Source organism: Manis javanica, chromosome 3, assembly GCF_040802235.1.
Source record: "Manis javanica isolate MJ-LG chromosome 3, MJ_LKY, whole genome shotgun sequence".
In the NCBI taxonomy this organism is placed as follows: Eukaryota; Metazoa; Chordata; class Mammalia; order Pholidota; family Manidae; genus Manis; species Manis javanica.
This window is the reverse complement of record NC_133158.1, coordinates 120,784,659-120,797,662: the sequence shown is the minus strand read 5'-3', so window position 1 is coordinate 120,797,662 and position 13,004 is coordinate 120,784,659. Positions and strand designations below refer to the sequence as shown.

General features: G+C 43.1%; 1 protein-coding gene across 2 annotated transcripts in view; it reads right to left on the bottom strand.

Moving 5' to 3' along the window:
• Positions 1 to 5,085: 5,085 nt before the first annotated feature.
• ETV5 (ETS variant transcription factor 5) overlaps positions 5,086 to 13,004 on the bottom strand; it is a 55,289-nt gene continuing 47,370 nt past the window's right edge. For both annotated transcript variants that reach the window (XM_017648797.3, XM_017648798.3), the window contains exons 12-13: positions 10,815 to 10,916; positions 5,086 to 7,569 (exon numbers count right to left, since the gene is read on the bottom strand). In XM_017648797.3, the coding sequence (XP_017504286.2) occupies positions 7,348 to 7,569; positions 10,815 to 10,916 (324 nt within the window). In that variant the 3' untranslated portion in view covers positions 5,086 to 7,347. The remainder of the gene's footprint in view (positions 7,570 to 10,814; positions 10,917 to 13,004) is intronic.

Here is a 13,004-nt window from a genome sequence, read left to right as displayed (position 1 = left end):
GACTGCAACTGTCCAGGTGACAGATGATAATGACTGGTCATGGGAGTGGTGCTGGGGATGGAGTTGGGGGATATTTAGAAGGGAAGACTACTAGGAGTTGGTTGCTGATTGGGAACACTAGAAAAAACACAAATTATTATTATTTTGTTGTTCGGTTGTTTAATTTTGAAAGATGGATATCACTTGGCTTGGTTTTGGATAGGTATGTTTGTGATGCCTTAATCTCCAGCAAAGGAGGCTGCTTAAATTATCATATACATACTGTGGAATACCACGAAGTCATTAAAAATGGTGTCAAAGCAGAATGTTTCTTGACATGTAAAGATGTTCAAAACATATTGTTTAAAAATTAGGTTACAAAGCTATATACAATGTATAGTATGAGCACATTTTTATATGAAAATAACAGTGTAGAGAAAAGCCATCTGGAAATATGTACAGTAAAATGTTAACTGATCTCTAGGTTGAATTTTCAGAATTGTTTTAAATTTGGGCTGCAGTTTTTTTCTGTTTTTCTATAAAGAACATATGCTAATTGTGTAATATGAAGAAAAGGTATTTAAAAAACACGTAGCATTTTAGAAAAAGAAATATAAGAGCATGAAACTAGAATAGAGTCCTATCCAGATGGGGAAGGTGGTGGTAGCAGCACCTTGGTCTCTTTTCCCTGGCCTTTGAATGGCTGGCCTTACACTTCCTGGCAGGATCCCTGGCAGGGATTTCCTAGGCCTCTTTCAGATTTTGAGAGTTTGGGAATGGAAGAGCTAGTGCGAGGGCTGAACTTCAGTCTAAGATTTGGGGACCACTGGAGCCTTCTCCGATCCCTGCCCCCAGCAGAGGGTGAACTCAAACCTTTGGACTCGAGTCGCATCCATCCATTGTCTCTCTCTCTGTCTCTCTGGAAATGAACTGTGCGAGTAATGCATGACCTTCACCCCTGCTGCTAGTTCAGTCCCAGGCCTCACCTTCCTGACACATTCAAAGCCCCCGCCATAGGTGATCACTCCTTTCTCCTGGAAATACCTGCTGGTTGTCCCTTCCCCACTAGCCACCTTTTTCAGTCTCTTCTCGTGTTTTTTCTTAACTTCCCCAACCTCTTAACCTTTAAGTACCTCAAGGCTCAGTTCTGGGAACTTTGCTTTTTTCTATTAGGCTTATTCTCTTAGTGATTTCGTCCAGTCTCCACTTTAAATAACCTCATACACCTAATGACTCCTGATTTCTATCTCCTGATCTCGCTCCTTAATTCCAGACTCATGTCCAAATCGATGTTCCCATGTGGATTTCTAATAGGCATCTCAAGGTTAGTATGTCCAAAACAGAATGCCTGTTCTTGCCCCACTCCCACCCGCAATTTCTCCTTCTCAGTCCTTTCTGTCACAGTAAATGGCAACTGCCCACTTCCTTATGCTCAGGCCAAACCTTGGAGCCATAACTGAGTCTTTCTTTCTCTCACTCTACACGTTCAAAATCTGTTTACCTTAAGAATATATCCAGACCATGACACTCTTGGGCCCTTGGTGCGAAGCACTGTCCAGCTCGCCTGGATCACGGCATTAGCCTACTGCTTGACCTTGCTTCCTTCCTTTCACTCCTACAGTCTAGTTTCAGCTCTGGAGTCAGAGATCCTTTAAAATATAAAGCATATTATGTCATTTCTCCACTCAAAACCTAACAGCTAAACATTAACAGAGTAAACACGAGAGTCCTTATGAAGCTTACACAGCCTTTGATGAGACACCGCACTTTTGACTTTCTTACCACATCCCATCTCACCTGCTCTGACCCAGCATCATAACTGCAAATTTTCCAAGGAAGTTCATCTCAGGGCTTTGCTCTTGAGCTTCCCCTTCCCTCTGCCCACATACTTTTCCTGCCAATGTCTACCTGGCCATTTCTTTGTCTTTTCCAAATCCTCACCCAACTGTGAGATCTTCACTGACCTCCCTATTAAAATCGCAACCCCATTCACTACTTCCCTTTCCTGCTTTTTTTTTCTCCACAGTAGTTAATACTATCTAGTGAGGGTGATCATTTGTTTGTTTGTTTTTCGCCTCCTTCCTCAGATGCAGGATCCTTGAGAGAACAGATTTGTGTCCATTTTTTTCCTTCATTAATCCTAGAGCAGAACTGGGCACAGAATAGGCACTATATAGTGGATGAGTAATACTCACTGAGTTATCACTTACATTCTGGTTTCATGTAGAAGAAATTTTCCCCCATTAGCCTGTGAGATGTTTAAGGGGAACATGGATTTCATTGTGATTCCCCACAAAATGACTATCACAATGTTCCCCACAAAATGACTATCACAATGTGTTATGCACCAAAGATGTTTGACAAATGTTTGTTAACAGAAGGATGGAGGCAAGGGTCACCCACCTTAAGTTTGGAAACAAAGAGACCAGGGCATCAAAGGTAGGTGTGGTAAAAACTGTGATGCCTGCTCCAGGCCCCTCAGCCCACATGAGGTGCTGCATCTGCAGGCCGTTCCTGGAACACTGACACCTGCGTGTACCTTCTTGTCCTGGTAGAAAGTACATCGAAGAGTTAATACCCCTGGGGATAAACCCCAGCTAGTTGGGGATGGTTATCCAGGAGTTGGTGGACAATACCCCCGCCTCCACAGCCTCTGGCCAACGTGGTCAGAATGAGATGGTGGCAGTACTCTATTTTAAAGTATGAGCTGCTATGAGCTGGTGAGTAGAGCATTTAAACAAGAAGTCACATATATTACTCATGAATAGGGCTTTATTTGAAAACGTCGTCTTGAATCATTTGTTTCTAGCACCAGCAGTGCCTGACATCTAGGAGGTGCTCAGTGGATGCTTGGGAAATGAACAGATGCCTGTTATGGTGGGACAGCAATCTTCAGAGCTTGCTTAAAGGTGGCGACCTGTGTTTTAACTGTCAAACCTGTGCATGTACACACATACACACACTCACACTCACTCACTCATTCACTCACACACCTCTTGAGTTTCTATACTTTCTCCTTCACAGCCTAAAAGATCTGAGAAATAGCAGGTCATCAGTGTTCTCACTGACCTAGGAGGTTAGACCAGGGTGGCCCTGACATCATCTAGTGAATTTGCTCCGTCAGAACCCATGTCCTGCCTTCTCATGTCTTTTTTCCACAGTAGCCATTGTGAACATTCCAAGAAAGTAATTTTGGAGGCTAACAACTGACTTGCAGGTTCAATTTCAACAGTGTTAACATTTTAAAAAGCTTGCCAAAAAGATAATGGGGATGAGAAAGTGCTGTGTAAAGGGCTATCGAAAGGTTAGCTATTGGAGGTTCACTGCCAAGGGCCACAAATCCAGGCCTGGGTATAAAGACAGCTCTTAGTCTGAAGGAGCTGAAGAAAGGCTGTTCTCTCACGGGGTCCCTCCCAAACGGGACACCAGTGTCTTTGCTGGGACCGGAATGACACACTGGCTTGTCTGTGTGTTGCTCTCACCCTTGGCCCCTATTTTAAGTACAATACACTTATACTGAATAAAATCAATGCTTACATTATATAGTTGTGTTAAAACTGATGATTTCCTGTCTTTCTTCCTTCTGCTTGCTTTAGAGGCCACACACCAAGCCTGGCCACCTGCACCACTGGGCAGTGGATTCTTCCCGAGACCCAACTGTCTGGGTGCCTGAGCATTTTTCTTCTACATCAGTTTACATTTGTCCCAGCTGCATTACAATTTAAGATTCTACACATACTCTGGCTCTCAAAACCACATTCTTTTGCCCTCACAGTACCTCTTTGTTATCTAACAACTGAATGAGTATTGTTTCTGGCTTGGCTGAGCAAGGGGACCTCGATAAAGAGTAAACTTCCCATTTCTGGGCTTCCTTCTCTTAGTGCCCAACACCAGAAGGGTGGCCCAGTGTTTGGTGACCTCCTGCATTAGGTTCACCATCTGGGTCTAGGCCCACGCTGGATAATGGGCCTGGGAATAGTGGGGAGCTGATTGCTGAAGCCTTATCGCGGTGAAGCCAAGGCAGGGCTCTTTGTCCTGGGCTCCCCCTGCTTCACCCAGCATCTTAATCTGTTGAAATTAATGGGTTTAGGTGGCAGACTTTCATTCCTTACATGCTCTGATTCAAGCGGCTGTACAGTGATTCAGTCTCAGATGTTTTTGCACTTAAGGGCTTGTAACACAGTGAAAGACAGACAGTAGATAAACTTACAGAAAGCCTTCTGTTATAGGCTTGAAAAGAGGCTCGACTTCCTTCTCTTCTGTAATATGAGTCTTGAAGAGCCCAGATTAAGATACAGAAAAACGGTGAAATAAGAACACCTGAAAGGCACAATACTGTGCACAGCCTTGCAAACTTTATTTTCTTCTACACATTTCCCAAGTGACATAAACCCATGAGAAAGAGAAATGTGGAAGTTTTACTGCTGCACAGCTAGAACAAAGAAAGGCAAGACCTTCCTACATTTTTGTTGTCGTTGTTTTTCAGGGAACCTTTATAGTAAAATTCTTACTTGTTAAGACTAAAACTTGGGGACAACTAGGAAATGAATGGTCTTAAGTTCTTACTGGTTTTCCAAGTATCCATCTAAGGGGCTGAGCTAGGACCATTCTGGAACTAACAGTCCTAGCTTAGTTAGTAATTTTTCATACAACCCAAAGTCCAAACATGAACTATGCTTTAAAAAATAGTTACTTAAGAGTTGGTGAGTAGGTGGGCTCAATGGATAGGGTGGTCTCAGCTCACCATTGGCTGGGAAACTGCCCTGCCCACCTCTCTACCTTCTACTCCTTTGGATCAAATTTTTAGCCAGACTTTAAGACATGAGGCCAAAGAGCAGCTATATACTTCTGTCTCCAGGTTACAGTTCCACAAACTGCTCTCAGCTGCACAGTCCACTGGAAGGCTAAATAGGTGGGAGGAGGGGAGGGAGAGAGTGAGGGCAAGAGAAAGAGGTGGGGAGAAGTAGAGGAAGGGAGGGGGAGAGGGGGGATTGAAATAGGGAGGGATGGAGAAGAGAGAGAAGGGAGAGGGGAAGACAGGAAGTTTCTCCTCACTTTAACCTTAGATCACTGATGGCAAGAAAGAGGAATGCTTCAGGGACTTGGTAAACTGAAAGCAAACTTCTTTATTGTACACAGTACAGAATATAATGCAGCTTGGCAGGATGCAGGTGGCCCTGCGCAGGGGGAGAAGCATCTCAAATCAACTGGCAGGTTAAAGCCTTTCTGCACTGGAGACTTCCACACTCTGGAAAAGAAGCAAAAACAAAACAAAAAACCAAAACCATCTGGGAGGTGCATGAGTCCAATGGGAATGCAACAGTGACGGCGCCATCCTATGTCCCATGACAGCACAGGCCACGTGGTTACAGAAGGGAGGGGCAGCTCAAGCTACAGAGGATTAGTTTCATACTTGCTAAGGCAGCATAAATCCATCAAAAAACAATCAAAGAAAAAACACCCTAAACCAGGATAAGTAAAGAAAGGAAAAACAAATCCTATACAGCATTTACAACAAATAGATCTCTAGCCAGCTGGGGGTAAAATATGTGTCTATGTATAGACTATGTGTAGGTTAGAAAGCTATAAATATGGTTTGGAAAGAGTCCCTTGATTAGAGTACAATGCTAATTAAGGCCCAAGCTACGGATTTAATACCTTTGTGGGCTAATTAGCTTCCAACAGAGGAAAACCTTATGTTTTCAGAGCTATAAAATGCACCCTGCCCCTGTGTACCCATTACAAATATGCTGCTGGTCATAAGGGAACTGTGAGACTATGAGCACTCCATTAATAGAAAAACAATCCAAAGTACGTGTCTTACCCTTGCCAAGTCAGCACCGTCCTTGGCATATGAAGAACAGCATAGTCATTCTTAATGTGCCAAGTGCCATGGGAGCACAGGATCCTACTGACAGAGCAGGCAGCAAGGCACTGCCACTTTCCAACAGCTCTTCCTCCACTCTGAGCTCAGTTTTAGCTAAGTTGTTTAAAACTTTTCCAATATAATACAGCAATCAGAATAAACTTTTTTTAAGCTGGCAGGAGACTAATATGCTAGCACTGTGTTACCTGTCAGTGTCACATGTGAGTCTCAAACCCCACTGAATCATATGCAGGGTTTATAGTCCAAGAAATAAAGGAAAAGGAAACCAAAACAAACCGATGAAATGGAAATTGTCATCAGTCATGCCCAGGGAAGAATCCCTAGGGTTCCCACCAGGTGACCAGGTGTCAGATGGACAGGACGTGTATTATGTACATATGCTTTCCAGAGAGGGCATGTTAGAGAACACGGGGTACTATACACATAGAATCTAAGCGGTGTGTCCAGGCTCCCCTGCACACCTCAAAAATGTACAACTCAGGTGCAAATGTTCCATCAGGCTGTCTGGTGCAGAAAGCACAAAGCAGGCAATAAAGTGGGCTTGTACATGGCCAAGGGAAGCCCCCAGCAAAGCCCCTTTCAAGCTGCAGCATCTTCATCAGTCAGCACTGCCCTGTCTAAAAGGACGCAGTTGGTGCAGTTACCGAAAGTTTGGGTTTTTTTTTTTGCTTTAAAATACCAAAACTACAAAAAATCAGTTTATAAACTGTTTTTCCAAAACAACCACCAAAACAAAACAATCCCCCAAATCAAAATACTGTCAAAAGTGTTAATCACCCTTCTCCTAACATTAAAGCCATCCACACACAGCCATGTGATGGGGAAGAGAAAGGGGGCTTGTTCTTGGTGACCACCTAGCCAGAAGGTTCCCAAGAGAAGCAATGGTTTCTTATTTGAGAACCATGGAGTGGGTAACAGCTGTTCTGACCACCCACCCCTTCTTTCTAGACCAAGGGGAACCATTTCAGATTGAGCTAGAAGAGCTCTCTGAATTTTAAGATGTATTTTTGACTCTTCATGTCTTGAGTCTCCCCAGCTTAGCCAACTGACTGTTCTATGGGTTTGTGATTACTTTTGCAATAAATTGTGCAAATCAGAGCCCTTCTAGGTAAAGGCATTTAGTAGTCCATGATCAATGCAGATTGTCACACACTCGGTCCTGGGTATTAACCTGAACAAGGTATTGCTTTGCATATATTGTCCCTGGGAAGGAGGCTCCATTTCAATCTCTTCCCAGAAACCTTGTCAGGATCAGAGCTGAGGCATCAGCCTTTTGGTGGTTTTTCTGCCCTCCCTGTTCCCGCCCCCCAGCCAAGGCATCTGTCTTTAAGGGTGCCGAGCTAGAGACAGCTTGGGTTCTCCAGATAATACTCAAAGGGCAAGCTTTAGGAACAGCCAAAAACACAAACAAAACCACTGCCCTCGTATGCCTGAATGGGAACTGCTAGCTCTAGGGTTGGGCCGCTCAGCCACTCAGAAACTTAGTAAGCAAAGCCTTCGGCATAGGGCAGGCTGCTGCAGCGATCCACGTCCAGGAGGTAAGTAGGGTTGTCTTCAAAGTGGGTCAGTGGCAGGGTGTCCTCTTCACTGAGGTGGCACTCAGCCTCTGCTTTCAGGAACGGGCGCTGGTTGTCAGGGAAGGCCATGGAGAAAAGGGCATCCGGGTCACAGACAAACTTGTAGACGTATCGCTCCCCAGCCACCTATAAGAGAAAATACTCCTTATGAGGCCCAGCTGGAGCAGGGCATCGGGGTGCCAGGGGAGAAATAATGAGGTATTTATAAGACACCAAATCCTCAGGGAGGCAGGGACCAAAGGAGACTTGTCAGTAGCTGATTATCCAAATCATTAAGATGTATTTTGATATGCCTGGGGACTGGTTACCTGACAAGTGTTTTGTTGACACCACTGCTCAGCAGTTGAAAACGATGGTATCTTAGTTTCAAATTCAAAGCTCTTTGAGAAGAAAATCCTCACAGTGTCACACTCAGCTTAGACATAATAGTATGCTAAGGCTGGGGCTTGGTGTGCCAAGAAGGTAAGGGTTGAAAGGTCCAATGCAGGGGAGTCAGGCCGCGTTTTCAGCACCTCCAAAGTTTACAGTCCCTATGGTAGTAGGGCTTTGTTATTTTGAAGGGCTTGGGATTGGGTCAGAGAGTGGGAATTTTAAGTTTGCTCCAAACCCAAATAGAATTGCTTCTTGGCTAGCCTGCAGTTTTAAATTACTCATCCCATGGTTCTGCTACACTGAAGGAACTGACTACCTTTATATGGATTTTATGCATTACCATATTACAAGAGCCAAGAGGTCTTGATTCTTCAAAGACCTCATGGTGTAGCTTATGAGCCATCTAAGTCATGGGGTCATCCCTTCCCTGCTGGTTGTAGGGGAGGACACACACTATTGAAAATCAAACCAGATACTTGTCTTTGTTCAGATGGTACAAAGGAGTACAGGAAAGCAGCTAAAATTACTGATAAAATAAACATTTTAGACTCAAAATTGGAAACACTGAGTTTAACCTTGCCCTTCAGTCATTCTGTTGTGACTCTAAATCTTTTTAATTATAGAAATATGGCTTTGCTTCCAAATCTTGGGTTGAAGAAGTCTGTTGCTAGCCATAGTGGCAGGTACAGAGGCTATACTACAATTATCCAATTATCCCAAGAGATCTTATAGCTTATTTTATGGTGACACTTCTATGTCTAGTCTTCATGGGTGTCTGCCCCAGTTATCTTTGGAGCTCTGACATGAGGAGTTAAGGGCTGTGTCTGAAACTGGTTGATCAGCATTCTCACCAAAGCAAGTCTTAAGGGCAGGAGGTATACAGTCAACCATCCCTGTCTAGTTTTCTTATGCCACAGGTTTACATTAAATCTCTGGTTCCCTATCCCAAAAGTCACTTCATGTCTGAGGAAGAGTGAGGCAGCGGGTACAGTAGAAATAATCCCAGATCAGAAACTTCCAGTTCTGGTTCAGCCATTAACAAGTCTTAAGCTCTGTGACTCTCAGTTTTCCCTTTCAAAAACTGAGGATATGGGACTACAGCTTTTCTAGGTCCCTCTCCCACACTGGTATGCTTTCAACCACTTTTTATTTAATTCTCATTTACTCATGGGCCATCTAATAAATGTAATAATCCCTTACATTGAACAGCACATTATTATTTCTGGAAATTTTTTACATGTATTACCCTATGAGATTAGAGCAGAGATTTTTATCTAAAGTTTTACTGGAAACAGAGGCATTGGGAGGTTAAGTGACTTTCCTCAAAGCATACAGCTAATAAATGGAAGTATGAGGATCTGAACCCATCCAAGCTTCATTCCTTGTGTCTTTCTTACTCTTTGTCTGTTTTAGTCTCAGAAATAAAATTCTCTTCTACTTCCTCAGAGAATGTAGGAACTAGTCACAGGGACAACTCATTGCCTTTGGTTCATGTTACTGTATCTGGTTACCTTCTCTTAAATTGTATCTGAAGTTGGGAAAACCAAAGGAGTAACAGCTCTCCTTCTTAAATTTAGGACTCTACCTGATATTATTAACACTAAAAGGGGAGCGTGTGTGCATGTGTGTGAGGTTTGGGGGAAAATGGGAAGTGACCATTAATGGCTTTGGGTTTCTTTTGGGAGTGATAAAATGTTCTAAAATTGATTGTGGCAATGGTTGCAAAACTCTGTGAATATATTAAAAACTGCTGAATTGTACCCTTTAAAACAAGGGGAGGGAGAGCAGGCTGACCATTCATCTTAGAGTATCCTTTAAGTCTGTGCCAAGTGCTAAAATCAAACCCTCAATTCTGCCCCAAAGGAGCTTACACTCCGGTGGAGGATACTGAAAAGAAACAGGTAATTTACAACCTGAGAGAAGGGCAGTGAGAGAGACAAGAACAGGTGCTATCAGAAGCAGAAAAGGGGACCATGTGACCCAGCCTGAGGACTTCAGATTCTTGGAGTGAAGAGGTGATTACTGGCTGGCCAGTAGTGAAGGCATTAGGAATATTCTAGTTCTTAAGTATGATGGTAATTTACTAGGTGTTTTTCCATTGTATGCTTGGTAACTTATATGTGGTATGTTTTCTTTGGTAAACAAGTACTAGATTAATGAGGAGGTGGATGGCTATGCTGGTGAAAGCAGTCAAGCAGCAGTGAGGAAACAGAGGAGTCAGGTGGCACCCAGACTGGGATAGGCTTTGAATAGGTATGAAGCACTAAGGAGTCTGGACTTTATCCAGAGGACCATGAAAAGCTATTTAATGGTTTTTAAGGAGGTGAGAGGAATATGGGGGTCACATTACTACTTGCCTATGAGAAAGGTAAACCTAGTTTCAGAACAGACAAGTTGTCAGCAGCAATGACCGTATGCTTTTTCTAAGTGCACCTCGGTGGCCTCTTCCATGACTGAATAAATACTAGCACCTTGGTAACAGTATAAAATACAATGGCTTAGAAAGACCAACCAAAAATTTGCCTTGGATTTTTAACCTGACCTCCAGTTTCTTGGATTTGGAAAGAGAAATAGGATTTCCTTACTCCTCTAACACTTACAGATTTAAGGGTCTAGGTATTTTAACAACTAAAGACTTCAACTAAGCCCTTGTGGGAGTTGAGACCTTCAAGTCGATCCCCTCACATGCTCCTTTACGGATATAAGAGTTGGCCTAAGGTTCTGGACATTCTAATAATTATAGGCACTTTAAATAAAGCAGAGGAGCCTATGGCATGTTTGGCACATAACCTTTGGTTTTCTCATACCCAAGAGCAATTAAAGGTGCTCTTTCTATCTCTTTTGACTCTTGTTTTAAGTTTTTCTCAAGCTTTTTTCTGACCACAGAATCACTTATGAAGCTAACATTTTCTCTCAGCCTTTATGAACTGTCTTACTACAGAAGCCCCTGACACCTTTTAAAAAGTGGTTAGAATGGTCTGTCTCTTGTAATTGCTCACCTTCTGCATGATGCCTTTTTCATAGTAATAGCGTAGAGAACGGCTTAGCTTGTCATAGTTCATGGCTGGCCGGTTCTTCTGGATGCCCCAACGCCGAGCAACCTCAAGAGACAGGAAAACAGAGAGCAATGGATGCCTATTCCGAAGGCCCAGTGGCCTTTTCCCAGTTTGAGGAGAGCCAGTTCTGTGACCTGGCTGCTCTGGCCAATGATGCATCTCCTTGACCTGGAAGCAAAAGGACTGAGTTCCCTCAAGACCAAACATACAACAAAGGTGATGATTCAGTCACAACTGCTAAGAGGTGAGACCTTGAGTCTGAAGAATCCTAGCACTTTAAGACTGCAGGAGGCTTGGCTCATGTCCCAGAGGAAGCAGGCTCTCTACTGTTTCTCCACATATGAATTATTGACCAATACCCATAGACCATTAGCATGTTGCCATTAAGTGCTATGGTTTCTGTAGCAGTCAATAAGGAATAATTAGAATGGTCATTCCTGAAACATTAGAAACATACTAGTGAGCTGCTAATGGGCCAGCAGAGCAAAAGTTCAATTCTAATAAGATTGGAGAGGGGCTGGGAGATGTTTACTTATTGCAGTGCATGGAGTAAGGGGGAATCAGATCATTTCAGCCTGCTGCTGTCCAATCCCCTGCTCCCAGCAGACTTGCAGAATGGACATTAAAACATATAGCACCATTATCCACTTAATGAAAAATTAACAGGGCTTCCAAAACAGTTCTGAAGTACATTTTATCCAACCCAGTCCACCTGAGGTGCAGTAATGGGGAGCTGTAACTGGAGCTTCAGGCAAAGAATCCTCATAGCAAGAAAGCTTCCTATTGGAGTTCCCCCAATTATCAGAATGGCCAAGCAATTTCTGTTCTTCAGTAACTCAACATCCAAAATCCTACCTATAAGGATGACTGTTAAAGTAGGAGAGTAACAACCCTGAAAATGTGAGTCTTCTCAGAGGCCTTTAAATGTATGCAAGCCAGGGGTCATGTTTTGAACACTATAGGTCAGTTTGTAGGGAACATTTTTAAGAAAACAGAAGAACCAAATTCCTTTGATCTTTGAAAAAGCTGATGTTAAACAAGGAATGAGAAGTAGGGAGACTGCAAAGTGGAAAAGCAGATCATAAAACAGCACTACACTTAAAGTATTTCCTTAAATATCTGGGCAGAAGGAAAGCAACATCTTCTGAATTCAGGATTCTAAATGACCTTTAATAAATACCAAAAATGATCTGATAAGTAAGGAAGAAGGCATCTGTCCTAATTACATTAGAATAATTCAATAGCCACAATTCCACTCTGCTTTGCAAGAAACCGAGTGAAAGTTAAATTTCCCATTCATTTGCTGCATGCCTCTATGGCACAGATCATGTCCTTGGCCCTCCTCCTTTCTCCATAGTGCACCCATTCAAAATAGCAAAAAAGGCAAAATTAACCAAACCTACACCCCCTGGCTCGAGAAGATGAACATTTTAAACCAGTAGAAATAATAGTAAGAAGGCAGTCTGCTAAACCAAGGCATGTCTGTCTACCCTGTTCAAAAGAAATGACATTATAGTCATTTAAAAGAAAAGCATAGTTTTAATACTTAAACTTCTGTCAGCCACAGGGATGCAGAGCACCTTAAATGAAGCCTAGACTCAGCATTTTACCATATTCAGTGATGGAAAACAATTCTTGAATATTCTTCAATGTTAGCTATGACCTCCTTTTGCTGTCACTTGCATATGTAACAGCTTATTGGAGGGGGTTCTGTATATGCACAGACTGCCGAGCTGCCTGTAGCCATAGCTACTGACTCATCCTCTTGGGCCAGAGCTCTATGACTCAGTAGCCTTTACCAGGGCTGCTGCTTCTACGGTGATGTGTGATGTTACACAACTGCAGAACAGCTAGAAATTAGGGCTGCCCCATTTCTGGGGTGAGGGGAGCAGGCAACAGCTTGTCACTTTCATCTTTCCCATTCGTGCCTTTGATAGCATGCATCTTGAGGGTGGAGGCTGAAGGAGTTAAAAATTCACATGTCTCTTCCTCCCTTTTCAAGAGAGAACAGCCAGAGCACAGGGAGCGGCTCTTTCTAGCAGCCCATCCTTTTAAACATCCCCATGGCATCAGTTATCTGCCACATGTTCAACAAACAACCCTACCCCCCAAAATATTCATTAATGCAGATTC